The sequence below is a fragment of the Durio zibethinus genome, chromosome 4, assembly GCF_047325235.1.
Source record: "Durio zibethinus cultivar Kanyao isolate XHJ-2024 chromosome 4, ASM4732523v1, whole genome shotgun sequence".
In the NCBI taxonomy this organism is placed as follows: domain Eukaryota; kingdom Viridiplantae; phylum Streptophyta; class Magnoliopsida; order Malvales; family Malvaceae; genus Durio; species Durio zibethinus.
Window position 1 is genome coordinate 36,326,470 of NC_143165.1, and position 18,960 is coordinate 36,345,429.

Genomic DNA, 18,960 nt, shown 5'->3' on the forward strand with positions numbered 1-18,960 from the left:
TAATAACGAACAATTTGAATATAAAACGACTTTAGATATTTGTCTGTTACATTTATTTTTTAATGAATCACTACCTTATTTCTTGAAAAAAAAAAAAAAACAATGCCTTAATTGTTTTAGAATTAATTGTCCTCCAATTAGAATTAATTACCCCAAAAAAGTAGAGATTGTTTTTAATTTTCTCGTAGGTTGAAGGCTTGAAGCAGTAAAATAATACTGCTACAAATATTATTTACCATTCTACAGCAATGTAAAATTACTTTTGATGTTCGTTGCAGGCAAGACAAAGTAGAAATATAGCATACTCCATATCTAATCACAGTAATGATCTGGTTAGACCAATAAACCAGGCCCAAAAGGCCCATAATAGAAAGACGGCCCATACTGCTATTTCTTTCATGCATATTTCTAAGTGTTTCATGCATTACACTTGACCCTTAATTTTTCGTCATTTCCGACCCTTAATTTCGTATTATGTCGAAGAAATCGAAAAGAACCAATTCTTAAAATGCTGCTTTCGGCTTTCGAGATTCAACTCTAAAACTCATATCCTAAATTTGAAGTTTCAATCTTTGACTTCGTTTTATCAGTTCAATACGAAGATTCATTTTAAAGGCCAAATATACAATTTCATTTTCCTGCATATATATGATTTCAGCTTCTAAATTACTCTCCTCAATGTCTCAATCATAACACTTTGCAGGTCTCCATGTTTCGTGCTAAAATGTTGGGTAATGCTCTAGCTTCTGCTCCGTTGTTTTTGACACTCGATTTCCATATTCTTTGATTCAGAATCAGGGTTCCTTCGATATAATCGTAGAGAAGGCTTGTCTTTTAGGTTCAATAGCCATGAAAACTTAAAGAGCTAGCATCTCGATACAGTGCATTAATAATGGTGCCTCGCACAGCTAACATTGGCAGAGCGATGAAGAGCAGAAATTCAGCAACTACCGTGATCGTGCCTGTCTCTCCTTACATTTTTTTTTTTTTTTTGTGTTTGGGCTCAATCTGTCGTCGACTTTTAGATTGAGTGTAGCTCGTTCGGCCATTAGTCAGGGTATGTATCCCTTAAACCTCTGTTATTCTTCGATCATATGTGTCTCTTACATGTTTTACTATTCAAGTCAATCTCTTCCGCAAAAACCCTTTTCATATTTCTGAGATTTTGTAATAAATCATCAAATTGTTTGGTACCTTTTTTTTTCAAAGGCAATTGTAGAATCTTGAAAACTAGAGTTAGGGCAGGTTCGAAGACCTGTCTATTGAACCTCTTCTGTTTGTCAAAGAAAATGCCATGGTGTTCAAGTTTGGAACTGCAACCAATGAGAAAGCGGGACCCATTAAAATCAAGGGAAAAGAGGGACCACTTTCAGTGCCACATCAGCAATCCCATCAAAAGATCTGCTGCGACCGTTCTCATAAAGAATATGATCTCTGTTCAATCAACGGCCCAACTGTTGTGGCATGTGGTTTCATGGCATTAATGCCATAAACGTCACAAACATTACTTCATTTCCATGGCCTCTTACACAAGGCATTTGGTCATGGCCAGAACCACCCTTACTCCACCTCTAATTCTTCTCCGAGAACCGATAGACAACCGCGACTTGTGTTTATAAGCCGGTCTAAAGGCATCGGACGAGTAATTTTGCATCAAGAAAAAGCAAAACAAGTAGCGGGAGAGATCGGATTTGATGTCATTTGTTTGAGCCAACAAGTACAACTTCATTGCACTAAGTCTATGCATGGCTAAAGTCAAGCCATGCAATGGTTCGTGTGCACGGCGCAGCTCTTACACACATGTTATTTCTCCGGCCGGGGTCACGCAAGTGATGCCGCTAGGTACTAATGCGGCAGGGAAGACGTGCTGTGGTGAACCGACTAGGGCAATGGGGATAGAGTACATTGAGTATAAGATTAATGTAGAGGAGAGTAGCTTGGTGGAGAAGTATGACATGGTGATTAAGGATCCAACTGGTCTTCAAGGAAGAAAGTGGTCGTTTGATATTATGAATATAACTTGAAGGAACACAATGTTAGACTAGTTTTGGTTAGGTTTAGGAAATATTTGAAGGAAGTTTATAGGAAAGCCAAGATGTTCATGGACAAAGAGGGATAGATGTTGGTTTTATTCCCTGTTGCCATAATAAAAGCCGCTAGATCAACACAATTTCATCAATATTATGTATAAAATTACAAAGTAAGCCGTAAATAGAAAAACAATTACAAGTGATGAAATTTGAATATTAAACTTGTTAGATGATTCTTTATAAAAGCAAATATATGAAGTAAATATATAAATCAATTGAACTTAATTCTAAATTCAAATTTCATCGATATTATTAAGGTATAATTCAAAAGTCCAATTAATAAGTATCTATGAACACCAATTAAATTTTTTTATGCATAAGGAAAGGTGGTGTTCTATTTTTTTTTCTCTAAAACATTAACATCAATTTAAATAATTTTTATCAAAACAAACGTTTAGAAGCAAAATTTTAGAAACCCAATGATATTTGGACATCGTTTGTATGTTTAGAGAGTTTGTATTTTGATCTCAATGGTGTTTTACCTTAAATGAGATATGTAGTTTATATTTGTTAACTTCATTTTTAAAGTTTTTAAATTAATAATCAGTATATAAAATAATAATTAAAAAAGCTAAAATTTATTTGTTTGTTGTTGTTAGTTAGTTAGTTTATTGCCCTCCCCCTTCCTTTTTTAAGTTTATTTTGGATCCATGTTATATGGGCTTATTGCAAATAACTACAACTATTTAACCTAATATGTATCACAACTATTTTCGTATATTAGCAAAGAGTAATACTAATTCAAAATCTATTATTTTAAGTTGTAACTATCTTGTAAAATTTGATGAGAGGATCATATTAACATCATTTAAAAAGGTTTGAGACCATTTTGAAACAATTAAAAATTTAGGGATTAAAATGAAATCAAATGAAAGGTTTGGAACTACAAATGCACTTTAACCTTATTATAGTAATAAATTGTCATTTTGGTAATAAAATCTTGTGAATTTTAATTTTCTTAACAATTTTGGTAACGTTGAGAATGTTCTATTCTTTCCCACTGATTCATGGTTTGGTTTTTAATTAGATTAAAAAATGATAAAAAATTAATGGTAAAATGTTATTCTGTAAAAAGTAGCAGAAAATATTTTATAAAATTATTTAAACATTCGATTTAATGATAAGTATATACGTGTTTAATAAAATTATACAAGTGAAAGAGGTTGTCATGTGTATTTTTCCGTCAGTTTGTCTGAAAAAAATAATCATCAATGGAGGCCAAGCTACTTCAAAAATCTTTTCCTTTCGTTCTGAACCAAAATGCTTTGAAATCTTCAAGACCCACGTCACGTTTCAAAGGAAGGGATAAAATAGTAATTGACATTACGTAGTCGTGGGAATTCTTCCCACAAAATGACTCGTATCACAATTTGGAACTTTCATAGCCATACTACCAATGATAACGTCAAGCAGGGATAAAGATCGGGAGCGAAAAGAAGGGATAAAATAGTAATTGACATGACGTAGTTGTGGGAATTCTTACCACAAAATGTCTCATGGAACTTTCATAGTCATGCTACCGATGGTAAAGTAAAGCGAACGAAAAGAAGGAATTCTAGTTGTGGAAATTCTTCTTGAATCTAGAGTAACGAAGTGCCAATGGCAAAAATGTGAAATGTCAAGCAAGGACAAAGATAGGGAGCGAAAAGATGAAAAAGAAGGGATAAAATAATAATTGATAATTCTAGTTGTGGGAATTCAATGGCAAAAATGTGAAATGTCAAGCAAGGACAACAATCGGGAGCTAAAAGATGAAATAGAAGGGATAAAATAGTAATTGAGAGTTGTGGGAATTTTCTTCAATCTGGAGGGCAATAATGTGCTCTACCGCCTATAAATACGCTGAAAATCGCGTGGGGGATAAGGAGCAAAATGGATTCGCGGTACTTTATTACTCCCATACTGAATCTGATCTTCTTTATGTTCTTAAGCCATTTGAACCGGAACCTCCTGGTTTCCTCATTCTTTGTCCAACAAATTTCCATTTTGCAGCTGGGATTCGTAATTCTGGCCCTGATGTTTCTTCTACTCTTCCTCTTCACCTCGGTTGAACTCCCTATAACCCTCAATCAGATTCGCTTCCGCACCGGAGCTTTCTCTATTGCCTTGACCGCATCATTTCTAGCCTCACTCTTCTTTCCACCTTCGCTCTTCTGGCCCGTCCATTTACTTATAGTCTTCCTTTCTCCCTGGCATGCCATGTTCTTCGATATTTTTAAACACGTTTTCCTGTGGTTTTCTGGTGCCCTTCAATTAGTTCCCACTTATTCCATCACGATCAGCACCCAGAATGACGAAGGTTCTAACCCAGTTCCTTCTCAAGAGGACGTCGAACTTGGACTCATGCATGAGCATGACCAGGCCGAACTCCCCATGCACTAGTTCTCAGTTTGAGTAAGAGGGACTCCTCTAGATTCAACATCGAATAAGGCTTTTAGAATTACTTTATTTAGCTGTTTGTTGCTTACTCCGCTTTTCGATGTTTCTGGCAACTTGACAAAATCCCTGTTTCAGGTTGTCCTCGTTTGTTTGTTTGTTTTTTTTTTAATTCTGTAATCTAATAAAATTCTCTTTTTCGTATGTATCTTTCTAATTCGTTTCCTTCAAAATTTGTTTAGTTTGATTTCAACTTTCAGCTTTAGGTCAAATCATATGCTGATTATTTAATTTTTTTAGAAAAAAGAAAAAATGGTTACAAGGAATTTTTGGGCCTGAAACCCTACAGCTCAGCATTAGGCTCAATTGTACTTAAAAATGCCCTTAAATTCAACAACTGAACTATTGACGCAACTACCCTTGGTTTTCCCTGTTAGACAAAGGGCAATTCCAGCTGACTCCAGGATGTCGACATGCGAGAATTTAAGGGTCGTTGCTACTCTCGCTTCTTACCATCATCAAGCTTTTCGAAGCTCTACTCCCTCTTCAAAGGTCCTTATCTTCAACGCCTCGCTTCTTATCTCTATAAACGACTCATCTGTTAACTTTTCTCTACACTTAATTCGAAATTTACCATATGTTTGCTCAATTCCGTATTTGGTTGCCGAATGACATTGGGTAAGTTTAAGCCTTGGAGGGTTAGAGTTGGAGATGTTATTCTGATTCGTTTGGATTCCAATTTTTTAGCTGTTGTTTTGCAACCAAATGGAGCATGAGCTCATTGGTTTTCCTAGTTTGCAGCGGCATCGGGTAACATTGTAGCTGTAGCTCTGGAAAACCTAACAGTGCTCAGGCGTTTTCAATTTCAGCAAAATGTTTACTGGGTTTCACCATCCGTCGTTTCGTCTAATTATCTTAGCCTATGGGGCCATCTTGGGTTTGTAAGCTTCAGTTCTGACTGCAGTTTGCTTTGGAAGTTTCTAATTTTGGGTGAATATTTGTACTTCATAGTCAAATACATAAATGTTCTCGGTGGTCTTGCCTTATTTCAAATCAACAGTGTTCTTGATTAATCCTCGATTAAGTATGCGGAATCCTGTTTTTACAAAAATATCAGAACCGACATAATATAGGAGACTAAATGCACCCTTCCCCCCAAAATGAAAGGAAAAGACACTTAAGGGATTCTCTAGATTGAACATATTGTAACACTTTTGAAATTACTTTATTTGCAGTTTGTTGCGGACTCTGTTGCAATTACTTTATTTGCAGTTTTTCGCGTATCAACCGAAGGAAACCAGTTTTGGCCCGTGGTTAACCAGGCTAAGAAGTAAAGTTAATAATGGTACGATCGGATGGTAGTGAGATTGGTTTGAATATAGTTGAAAATAACTGTAGTTATTAGATTAATTATTGTAATAATAAAATTAAAATATAATAGTGAAATTAAAAAAAGTTGTGAGAATAGTTTTTTTTAAATGCAACAGAATGGCGACAATAACATTGAATATAAAAGTCAGCTGCTTCCCCAAAATTAATCGACTACCAGTAAAATATTGGATCTTTTCCTCTCTAATTGGAAACTATAGGGAAAGTGCAGTTATGAGCCTCCAATTACATCAAAAGGTGCTACCCAAACAAAAACCCGCAGGCTTATTAGAATTCAAATCCATTTTAAGAAGTAGAAGCATATCATTATTAATTATTATTCAAAAATTATGTGTTATTTATTAAAATTTTATATAAAATTTATATATTGTAAATAATAAATCTTTATATAATTTTTTATTATGATTATAATAAAAAAATTATAAATAAAATGTTCAAAAAATAAAGAAAATCAAATCAGAAAACCTACTAAGAAAATGGGAATATAAATGGACTGAGGGAGAAAGGGGATGATGCTTGGATTCTTGTGGCTTCTGAATTCTTAGGGCTTTGGTCATTTTTGGATGATGTTTCTGTCCCATTTCCAAACGCTGCCTGTCATAAGGTGATAGATCAACTTGTTTTCGAAGTGGGGCCAAGATGCGATAGACCATAGATTTTCGTCCAAATCACAGGGAAACTCCAGTTGATTCACAGACAATCTCATATATTGCTGTTACGTTGTCAATAGTCAACAAGAAAATGGGACACCAATCCAAGAGATCTGACCGTCTGTTTTGGATAACTTCCTGAAGGAAATTAACGAATGTTGTACTGCAATAAACAAAATAAATATTCAATTTAGACTCCTTAATTTATTAAATACAAGGATGAAAATCAACTTTCATTTTACCACACAATAAATGCAAAATCCGAGTAGCAATGAGCAATAATAATCGGTTGGTTCTTTTTATAGGAGGTACTAAAAGCTTTGTGGTCGCAGAAAGCTCTAACATTAAATTTGGCTGTGTAGAAACTAGAGATTGCTTCATGATCAACAATTTTTGTTTTTAATGGAGGTGTACATGGAGCTACACCTTTGTGCATTTCAACCTATTGAATAAATTATAAGTTTAACACCCAAACTCCTGATAAATTTCTGTTAATCCGACAAACATAACAAAGGACAAAAAGCTAACTCCAATTATGATAGTTAGCTGATTCCATTGCAAAGTATAGTATTATATAAATTTAGTAACTAAAATGTAGTAGGTGATAACATTCATATTGTTTGAAAATTCTTCATTGAGACTCCTCTTCAAAAGAACAGAATCAAAATGCCTTTTTTTTTTTTTTTTGAAAGGCTGCTTACTTTAAGGGCAATGCCTCAGACATAATGCACTATAAAAATAATATCTGATTTTTTTTTTTGTAAATATTTTTATGCCAAAAAAAACTTAAGCTGTTAGATGGTAATTGTAACGGCAGCTCCAGCCATAAAACTGATAATTGAAGTGGAATGAGAAGTTAAGCAAGAAGCCTAACCTAATTCTTTATTTTCAAAAGTCAGTTTAATGAATTATAAAAGTAATAAAGGAATTATACAAATGGGAGTAGAACAAAAATTATGGCAAGGAATTGTCAGACTTCTATGAGTTAAAAACACAATTATCTGAGAAAATCAAGAATTCTTTGAGTGATTTCAGCAAAAAAAAAATAAATTAAATCAATAGTTAGACATTCTTAAAAATAATTACTTTTTATAATGAATTTAGCCCTGATTCGTTTCCCTAATTAAAAAAATCAATTACCGAACTGATTGATTTCCCTAATTAAAAAAAATAATTACTGAGCAAGGGCCTGATTCTAGTTATTTTTTACAATGGATTTGGCCGTTCCCTAATTTAAAAAATCAATTACCGAGGTAGGGCATGAGCTGAGTCTAGTTACTTTCGAAAATAGATTTATGGGTTCTTGGATTTTAAAATGGACTTCAAGAATTAACTATTTTAATACAGAATCTAGTTACTTTTTAAAATGGAACCCAATGAATTAACTAGTTTAATAAACTGATAAATTTAACTTTTTAAAAATCAAGGGACGTAACTTTTTTTGTTTTTGTTCTAAAAGGAACAAGACTTTGGGTTAATTATCTGGCGAGTGGCGACTCACTTGCCAAGCAATTACCATGAGGGAATCGTGCATCAGGTCGGAATGAAAAATTGAGGCGAAGCTGTACCAGCGCAGAACCCGAAAAATTAAAAAAAAGGAAGGAATACAATAATGATTTTACTAACTAGTACAATGGTGTAAAAAAAAAACTTCCGGCCATCATGATAAGAGCTACGGAAAGTCGTCGTGATTCGTGATGTGAGGTATTTGTCTATCAAACTTTTTCTTTTTCCTTGTGGTAACTTCGTTTTTATTAATGTTGACTAAGTTCTAAATACAAAACCCCAAGAACCTTAAGCTCTTGTGTTAATCTAAATTAAACAAGTTTTACTAGTTATGTTTATAAATCCAATCAATGGAAAAGGAAATCAATTGAATTATTATATAGATAACAATATATGTCATATATCTTAATGAAAAATTAATATTGTGGAAATTTAACCTTGTCTTGAAATTGATTGGAGGAGAACCCTTTTTCTTTTTTTTTCTTTTTTTGGATAAAATCCTTTTTCAATCCTCTCTATGTATAATAAATATATTTGTATTTCAGCAAACACCCACCTCTCTTTTTGCCATCCTCGAATTAAATGATTCCCGAAAATGACCGTACAAAAAATTATTAAAAGGGAAAAATGATTGCATTACCCTCGTGTGGTGCGAATAGAACTGGTCCAGCAATGCTGCTTGCACGGGCAAAACAGTCTTTTCATTCAAAGACTTCGAGTCGCGACTCAAAATTACCCAGCTTTAGCTTAATAACTCAAGTCAACCTTTATAAAACTGTAGCCAAAGAAAAGAAAACGAAGAAGAAATAAGGGGCACGTGGCTGTTTCATATTGGTGACAACTAATATGAATGCAGAAAGTAAGAAGTGACCATGGAAAAGGATTGGCAGAAATAATTACAATTAATTGAGATTTATTAAGCAAATCCAACCCAAAAGAAAGGGAGACATCGGGGGTTAGGCTTCAAATTTTTTTCTCCAAAGAAGGAGGACACGTTGCTTTAGTGATGAACAGAGGGCGGTACCGAATCCTTTTGACTTCTCTTACCCTTCACTTGTGCCGCTATTTATACAAGTATGTCCACATACGGACGCTATATAGCCTCAACATAACAACATCCCACAGCGTAATAACAAGCAAACATGGATTTGCGGTACTTTATCCCCCCTATATTGAATTTGATCTTCTTTTTGTTCTTAAGCCCTTTGAACAGGAACCACCTGGTTTCCTCATTCTTTGTCCAACAATTTTCCATTTTGGAGCTGGCATTCGTAATTCTAGCCATGATGTTTCTTCTACTCTTTCTCTTCACCTCAGTTGAAGTCCCTATAACCCTCAATCCCATTCGCTTCCGCACCGGAGCTTTCTCCATTGCCTTGGCCGCATCATTTCTATCCTCAGTCTTCTTTCCACCTTCGCTCTTCTGGGCTGTCCATTTACTTATAGTCTTCTTTTCTCCCTGGCATGCCATGTTCTTTGATATTTTTAAACACGTTTTCCGATGGTTTTCTGGGGCCCTTCAATTAGTTCCCACTTATTCCATCATGATCATCACCCGGAATGACGAAGGTCCTAACCCTGTTCCTCCTCAAGTGGACGTTGAACTTGGATCCATGCATCAGCACGACCAAGCCGAACTCCCCTTGCACTAGTTCTCAGTTCCAGTGAGAGGGACTCCTCTGGATTCAACATGGAATAAGGCTTTTAGAATTACTTTTTTAGCTGTTTGTTGCTTACTTTGTTTTTCGATGTTTCTGGCAACTAGACATGTATCCCTGTTCAGGTTCTGGTTCAGCTTCTCCAACTTTGTTAGACTTCGATGTCAAGTTCAAATCATTTCAAATTTAATATTTAATTTTTTTTTGAAATATCATATTCAAATTATTGAGTTTTAAAAGTCAAGTCATCTATGATTTACCATTTATAAATCTATGATTTTTAATCTCCCTAACATTAATTATTTATCATAGTACTAGAATCTCTAGGAAATTTTATTCATCAGCGACTTTCTGTTACATAAATTATGATTATATCAAAGCATTATAATATCTTTTCTTTAATTATATAACATAAGTGAAAATTTTTAAATGTTTTATAAGATTCCAAATTTTAAAAAAAAAAATTCAAAAATCACATCTAACTATTTACATAATATATATTTTATCCATATGGATTAGCTTCAATATATATGAAGTACACTCTAAAATAAAATTCTTAAATAATCAAATTGATATATAAAAAAAGGCATTATTAAAATAGTTGAAAAATGAATTTTAGCAAAACTTGAAAATGCCTTTAGCAGGATTATAAAAAATGTACTTCATACATTATCATGGAATGTGAATATTTTAAGATTTATACTCATAAATTATGCTTACTTTTACAAATTAGTACTACAATCTTGTGAAAAAAAGTTTAGGAGATAATTTATATATCAATGAATATGTGTATCCAATTGAATTTTTTTAGAAAGTTTGAGGTTTGTGTAGTCAATAGTCATGAGAAGCACAAAAATTTGTGTTATAATTATAGCAAAAAAGAGGAGGAAAAAGAAAAACAAAATCCCTCTCTTAATAATTCTTTGATTCCTAGTAATGTCATATTCCAATTACCTTCATTTCCCCTTATATATACCCCACTCTCCTCCTTCCCTTTGCCCTTAAAACTCTCTTTTCTCTTTCTTTCGTCCCCAAACGTACCAAAAACTTCCATAATAATAATGAAAAAAAGTATGAGAGCACATCACCTATGGTGTATGGTACTATCCCTCACAATGAATTCGTCTTAGGCATGAAGTCATATAGCAAACCTGCCTAGTCTTCTTCACCTTCAAGGCTATCGTTTTTCTGTTGGTTATTGTTTGTCCTGTCTATTTCTTTCTTCAAACTTTCATTTTCCTTCTTTTTTGTTTTTTTAATTTTGAGGGTTTGACATGAATAGAGCATTGCCAGAGATGTTACAATGTTCGGACGTGATAGTGCTCGAGAGACAAAGGGCACGCTTGAAATGGCAACAGGAACAGCTTCAGCAGCAACAAGAACAACAACAAAGTTATTTCAGCGAGTTAAGTGGGGTGTTTTCGAGCCAAACCAGCCATGTTCAAGGCTTTCAGGGTGGTTTGATAAGTTTTGACTCGGTGTTAGGTGACATGATGATGGCCCAGCAAGTGAAGCCTGACCCTGGTTTGGAGACTGCCTGGCCTGAGTTTGGGAAGGTTGACATGGCTGACATGGGGTTTGGGCCATGTGGGTACCGCAATGAACCGAATTTTGATATGAATTACGCCATTTCTAGGACTTCTAGGTGCCAGCCAGCTGTGGTGGCGGCTGTAGCCGCCGAGGCGGTGGAGGTCAAGGGGAAGTACTCAGTTGCCTCTAAGAAGATGGGTTCAGCCGTTGGAAGAGAAAGCTTCAAGAAAAGGAAAGCTGATAAGTTGCAAAACTCAAAGGTGTGTGTTGCGTCTTGTTCCATTTATTATTGTACAGTTCTTTTAATCGTTTAACAGTAAACGTAAGCCTGGGTAGATATGTTCTTTATATCTGTTTGGGGATTTCTTTCCTCAATTCTAAAGTTCTGATTTATGTACAAAATGTAATTTATTGTTCTTGGTTTCTCTCTGTTTTGAGTTCGTGTCTCGTCTAAGAACCAAATTTTGGCAAAAAAACAAAATGTTCATGGTTAAACAAAATTTAAACAAAATGTTAGACTAGATTTGGTTAGGTTTAGGGAATATTTGAAGGAAGTTTATAGGAAAGCCAAGATGTTCATGGACAAAGAGGGATAGATGTTGGTTTTATTCCCAATTGCCATAATAAAAGCCGCTAGATCAACAAATTTTCATCAACATTGTTAGGTATAAAACTACAAAGTAAGCCTTAAATGAAAAAAGAAAAGTTCCAAATAATAAAATTTGAATATCAAATTTGTTAAATGACTCTTCATAAATGTAAATAAATGAATTTAATTTTGAATTTAAATTTCATCGATATTATTAAAGTATAATTCAATAGTCCAATTAATAAATATCTATGAACATCGGTTAATTTTTTTTGTGCATAAGGAAAGGTAGTATTCTTTTTTTTTTTCTCTCTACAACATTAACATCATTTTAAATATTTTTTATCAAAACAAAAGTTTAGAAGCAAAATTTTAGAAACCCAATGATATTTGGACATCATTTATATGTTTAGAGAGTTTGTATTTTGATCTCAATGCTGTTTTACCTTAAATGAGATATGTAGTTTATATTTGTTAACTTCATTTTTTAAGTTTTTAAATTAATAACCAGTATATAAAATAATAATTAAAAAAACTCACATTTATTTGTTTGTTGTTGTTAGATAGTTTATTGCCCTCCCCCTTCCCTTTTTAAGTTTCTTTTGGATCAATGTTATATGGGCTTATTGCAAATCGCTATATCTATTTAACCTAATAGATATCACAACCATTTTAGTATATTAGCAAAGAGCAATATTAGTTCAAAATCTATTATTTTAAGTTGTAATTATCTCATGTAAAATTTGATGAGAGGATAATATTAACATCATTTTAAAAGGTCTTAGATTATTTTGAAACAATTTAAAATTTAAGGATTAAAATGAAATTAAATGAAAGGTTTTAGACTACAAATGCACTATAACCTTATTATAGTAATAAATTGTAATTTTGGTAATAAAATCTTGTGAATTTTAATTTTCTTAACAATTTTGGTAACGTAGAGAATGTTCTGTTCTTCTCTCATTGATTCATGGTTTGGCTTCTAATAAGATTAAAAAATGATAAAAAATTAATGGTAACATGTTATTCTATAAAAAGTAACAGAAAATATTTTATAAAATTATTTAAACATTTGATTTAATGATAAGTATATATATGTTAATAAAATTATACAAGTGAAAGAGGCTGTCATGTGTATCTTTTCTGTCAGTTTGTGTGAAAAAAAAAATCATCAATGGAGGCCAAGCTACTTCAAAAACCATTTTCTTTCGTTCTGAACCAAAATGCTTTGAAATCTTCAAGACCCACATCACGTTTCACACACAAAACAACTTTCAAAGTTATTGGATCGACTTTGGGTGCAAATGTGTATCGTTCTCTTGGAGTTTCCTCTTCTTCGTCAAACATAAGGTCAGACCTATATGAAATGCTGGATTTTTTTTTAATATTGAGCACTTGTTTTTTCCTTCCTGGATTGTATGATTTTGTTCATACAGGTTTTCAAAGAATCAAAGGGTGGATGAGAGTGAGAACCTGACCCTCAACAGTATAAGACACTCCTTAATTCGACAAGAAGATAGCATAATATTTAGCCTTTTGGAGAGAGCTCAGCATTGTTACAATCCAGCCACATATAACGAAGATGCATTCGCCATGGATGGATTTCATGGGTCTTTGGTTGAGTTCATGGTCATGGAAAACGAAAGGCTGCATGCTCAGGTTTTGTTGTGTTATTTCTAAGGAGAAAATGTTAGGTGAACAAGTTACATCACGAGAGTAATGTTCTGATGATTTTTCTATGTAAATATAGTTGGGCAGATACAAAAGTCCAGATGAGCATCCCTTCTTCCCAGCGTATCTACCTGAACCAATGCTTCCACCTTTGCAATACCCGAAGGTCAGATGTTTGATTTATACATATAGATAATTGGAACTGACTCATGATTTCATCCTTCAGCTATGGTATCTTGTTTCCACCTTAAGAAATATCGATTGATTCCATGTGATGTGCTGCCATTGAATCTCAAATATATATCTTGATACCTTATTAAGGCTGTGTCACAGGACATATCCATTAACCATTGTGCATTTCTTCTGATTGATACTAGGTTTTGCATCACTGTGCTGGTTCCATTAATATAAACAATAAGGTTTGGAATGTGTATTTTGGAGAGCTTCTACCAAGATTGGTGGAAGCTGGGGATGATGGTAATTGTGGGTCTACTGCTGTTTGTGATACAATTTGCTTACAGGTATGCCTTTAAGCTGTTCTTACCTGAAATTGAAACACGGGCAGTCCATCCCTAGCTTCTTGAAATCCTTGATTATTTTTCAACTTTTTTCAATTGTTTTGCAGGCACTTTCAAAAAGAATTCACTATGGTAAGTTTGTAGCAGAAGCAAAATTTCGAGAATCCCCTCAAGCGTATGAGGATGCCATCAGAGCAAAAGTAAACTTCCTTCCTCATTTCTCCCACTTCATCCTTTTTGTTTAGGCTACTTCATATTTGCAATTAACAAATTTCCTTCCATTCCTCTTGCCCTGGAATGTGCATCTACCAGGATAGGTCTCGACTGATGGAGTTACTGACATATGAAACAGTGGAAGCAGCAGTGAAAAAGAGAGTGAATATGAAAACGAAAACATACGGTCAAGAGGTAGAGATTGACCGGGCTGGTGTTGCAGCAGATCCTGATCCTGTATACAAAATCAAGCCAAGTTTAGTTGCCGATCTCTATGGCCATTGGATCATGCCCTTAACGAAGGAAGTTCAGGTTGAATACTTGTTGCGAAGGTTGGACTGAAGTGAAGAGAACCGTTTACTTTCAGCTTCCCTCACCACAGACCAAGAGAAAGAAACCACAACATTTATGAATAACAGTATCTTTTTCAGGTTAATTACAGAGTCTTAGTTTTTATTATTTATAGCACAGCTTTCCCAGAAAATATCCTGCAGTAATGTTCTTCACCAAGAACTCTTCCTGATCACTCCTATGGGATTACAAGAAGCAATGCAAGCTTCAAGCTTGTGTTAGATCCACATTCAGTCGGCTTCTCTTCTGTCTGAAGATTCTCATTTTAGTTAGATTATCACAGTATTTAAACTTTCTTCCAAAATAATAGATGCCATTTTCAACTTTTGAGCTGGAAATGAATAAAACTCGATCCCACCATGTGAGATTTTCTTGACAGAGCAGCCTCAAATATAACTTGTGTCTGCTTCTTCCAATTCCAATTTTTGGTTGGTGAAAGTAACAGAAGTAGTAATACTGAAAAAGACCCAAAATTGGCAGCATCATTTTTCTTTGGTTAATAAATTCATAAATTTCAAATCTTAATTCATCCTACCAAATATTATATTTCTAAATTTGGTTTTCTCTTCCCAAGTCTTATTCTTATCCAATTTGAACCTGTTTTTTTGGGAGAATTCACAAAAAAAAAAGGATGAATTAGATGATAGTTAATAATTTATTAGATAATTTTTTACATAAAATCAAGATGTAAATTGGATAACATGCAATTAATGTCTCCATCTACTCATGTAATTGTCATTCAAAATTTGCTCCAAAGTAAATTTTTGGATAAACTTTCTAAATTCAAGTTATAACAATTTACATTTAATTTAGATTTTAGTTAAATTTAACAATTTATATATTTATGTTTGTAAAATATTAAAATTTGTGTATTCATATTATATTTTAAATAAAAATTACATATCATAATTCGTATAAATATAAAAATAAAAAAAATATTTTTAAAATTTTATTAACTTATATAATTATTTTTATAATTTTAAATTATGCAATTTTCTTATATTGTTTTCGTATTATATTTATGATTTAATATCGACATCTTACTCTTATGGACTAATAAATACTTTCTTTTATAAACTTTAATAAAATATGTATTAATCGAAATTTACGTTAATATATTTAAAAGTAATTAAAAAATAAACATTATTAAAAACTATTTTGTAATTAAAGAGTCTTAATCTATCCCCAGTGCTTTAGTTTACCAGTAATACCAGTAATCATTCATTCTTTAGTTTCATATCACACCAAGTGGACTATGCAGGAGCATGTCCACTTTGCCAGCAAACACTGCTATGATTTCAATAAATTCAAAAGCTATATAAGCTTCCAGTTTCTGACACAACTTAGCAAAATAATAATAATAATAATAATAAGATTTTCTGAAACATAAAAAATGTTACCATTTGAATAAAAACCAGAAACTGCCTCTTGGTTGCCTGCTAACAGAAGAATTATTAGAAATAATTGATGTGCCAAAGATTGGCCGGGAAAGCATACATGTTAAATTGATCTTTCAGTATCTTATGGTTATAAACTGCTTGATTTTTGCTACTGTGACCAATGTGCCTATCCTAACTTCCTCATCAGGTCGCCAAATCACAGAGAAACTCCAGTTGATTCACAGACAATCTCATATATTGCTATTACGTTGTCAATATTCAACAAGAAGATGACACAATAAAATATAAATATAAAAAGAAATAAAAGTAAAAAAAAAAAATGAAGAAAAGAGAAAGTATATAAATATAATAATAATGAAACAAAATAATGAAATATGCATGGAAATCAGTTAGCACGTGAAAGGCATGTAAAAATGCATGTTGTGAAGGAATAAAAAAACTACTGAAGAGAAGGGGACCGGTTACAAAGGGGAAGTTTTTGAAGAGAAACGAAAACTAAGGGGAACCGCACGAAGGCTGCATGTGATGATGGCTGGGAACGTGGGACTTTAAAAATGGCAAGGGGCTTCAAAACAGTAAAAATTAATTTCAATTACACTAATAAAAAAGTTATCCTAAGCCAATAATCCAAAGATTTGAAATGTATAAGCTTGTGGACAATTCTAACAATTTCTTTCGTTTATAAGGAAAAAATTGAAAAGTAGAACAAGAAATAAATATTTTTAAAAAATTATGAAGTGATATTATTTTAATGAATGTTTAAAAATTTATGTGATTTATTCAATTGATTAAGGTTTATCTTTTTTAATAAAAAAATTTTAAATTCGAATTTTATTAAAGTATTACATTAATTAATAAATTCTATAATTTATATATTATATTAAAATTTTTTAAAATTTAAATATTATATTTAATATTTATTATAATTTAAGAATCATTTATAATATTATTTTTTTTCTTTTATTCGTCAGTAACATATTCGAACCTCCACGCTTATGAACAGTTACATCTTTTCCTATTCCCTCACTCATCCCTTTCTCTCGCATAGAGTTCTTTTTTTGTTAGTATAAGTAAATTTGGCAATTTAAATATTTGTGTGCAAGGTTGAACAATCAACGTCGAGCCTACAATGGAGTCGTCAGCATATAAAACCATTTAAGGGGAACCTTCTACCTCGAGCCTAAAATGGAGTCGTCAGCATGTAAAACGCATTAAGCGTCAGTGCCCTGCTCATGGTGCATAAACATCTTGTGTAAATCTAGGGTGTCAATTGACTTTTGCAATTTGTATATGTAAAACATTAATAATTTATGTATTTAAATAATATTTCATACAAAAATTATATTTTATAATCTATATAGATTATAAAAATATAAAATATATTTTTTATTTTTATTAAATATATATATATTTTGTTAAAATTTTAATTAATCAGCTCACATTCATGTAATTTTCTTATTATTTTTATATTGTATTATATTTTGAATTATCAAACTTTAGTTAGAAACAATTTTATTGAATCATATATATTAATTCGTATTATTATATAAACACGTAAATACCTTTTACATTTAATTATAAAAAAACGTACATTAAATTCAAATTTAATTTTTTAAAAAGTATATTTAATAAAATATTACAATGAAATATTATCTCATGCGATTATTACATCTACAATAGAATAGTCTTTAAATTTATAAATTGAGTAAAAATGGTTTGATTATTGTTTTTGTTATTTATTTTTATTACAAATTAAAGATAATTCAAAGTGTAAGTATATATTTTTTAATAAAAGAAAAATAAAATTAATATTTATTTTATACAATAAAATATATAATTTTAAACATGATTAATTTATATATATACATCACATTTTTCATTTATCAACATATAATTATATTTATGGCCAAATTTAAATATTTTTAAATATCTTGTTTGAAACCCTAATATTAATATTGTCACTATAAAATAGATGAGTATTTTATTTGCTTCACATTTCAGTTTTATGTTTTTATTAAATTCTAATGGATCAAAAAAATAAAAAAATTTATTATTAATTTTAATATAAAAAATTGTAATTTAAAAATAAAAAAATAAATCAATTAAACATATTTTTAAAATTAAATGCATAAATTAATTTTTTAATACATAAATAAATTTAACTTTTTAAAAATTATGTTGCGCGTCAAATCATGTTGCATATATTATGTGGCAAGTCACTTACCCAGAAATTGCCAATTGCTGTGCCCAACAATTGCCAATTGCAGTGCCACTTACAGCAATTGCCAATTGCCCAGCAATTGCCATGGTCTTTTATGTAGTATATATAGCCAGAACTACTGGAGGAAAAGGAGAACGAGCTAACATGGATTTGCGGTACTGTATCCCCCCTATATTGAATTTGATCTTCTTTTTGTTCTTAAGCCCTTTGAACCCGAACATCCTGGTTTCATCATTCTTTGTCCGAAAGTTTTTTATTTTGGAGCTGGCATTCATAATTCTAGCCGTGATGTTTCTTCTACTCTTCCTCTTCACCTCGGTTGAACTCCCTATAAGCCTCAATCACATTCGCTTCCGCACCCGAGCTTTCTCTATTTCCTTGACCGCATCGTTTCTAGCCTCACTCTTCTTTCCACCTTCGCACTTCTGGGCCATACATTTGCTGATAGTCTTCTATTCTCCCTGGCATGCCATTTTCTTTGATATTTTTAAACACTTTTTCCTGCTGTTTACTGGCTTTCTTCAATCACTTCCCACTTATTCCATCATGATCGTTACCGGCAATGAAGAAAGTTCTAACCCAGTTCCTCCTCAAGAGGACGTTGAACTTGGTACCACTACACCAGCACGACCTAGCCGAACTCGCCATGCACTAGGGATTCCTCTAGATTCAACATAGTTTAACACTTTCGAAATTACTTTATTTGCAGTTTGTTGCGTAATCTGTTTCCAGTGTCTGTCAACTAGAAATGAATAGTGTTTTTGATTTCCTAGCAAAAAGATTCGGGAACGCTGATTC

At 32.4% G+C, this 18,960-nt stretch overlaps 1 protein-coding gene across 1 annotated transcript; it reads left to right on the plus strand.

The window, feature by feature from the left end:
- The first annotated feature begins 12,890 nt into the window (after window positions 1-12,890).
- Window positions 12,891-14,864, plus strand: LOC111288173 (chorismate mutase 3, chloroplastic-like). The gene is made up of 6 exons (XM_022878946.2): window positions 12,891-13,138; window positions 13,225-13,447; window positions 13,539-13,625; window positions 13,837-13,980; window positions 14,085-14,177; window positions 14,290-14,864. The coding sequence occupies exons 1-6, from the start codon at window positions 12,963-12,965 to the stop codon at window positions 14,530-14,532; spliced, it is 966 nt and encodes a 321-aa protein (XP_022734681.2). The 5' UTR covers window positions 12,891-12,962; the 3' UTR covers window positions 14,533-14,864.
- The last annotated feature ends 4,096 nt before the right edge of the window (window positions 14,865-18,960 follow it).

Excerpts from the sequence above, each read along its gene's own strand:
- LOC111288173 (XM_022878946.2), top strand. The coding sequence starts at position 12,963 with ATGGAGGCCAAGCTACTTCAAAAACCATTTTCTTTCGTTCTGAACCAA. Across the intron at positions 13,139-13,224 it reads TCTTCTTCGTCAAACATAAG|GTTTTCAAAGAATCAAAGGG; the intron begins GTCAGACCTATA and ends TTGTTCATACAG. Across the intron at positions 13,981-14,084 it reads GTGATACAATTTGCTTACAG|GCACTTTCAAAAAGAATTCA; the intron begins GTATGCCTTTAA and ends ATTGTTTTGCAG.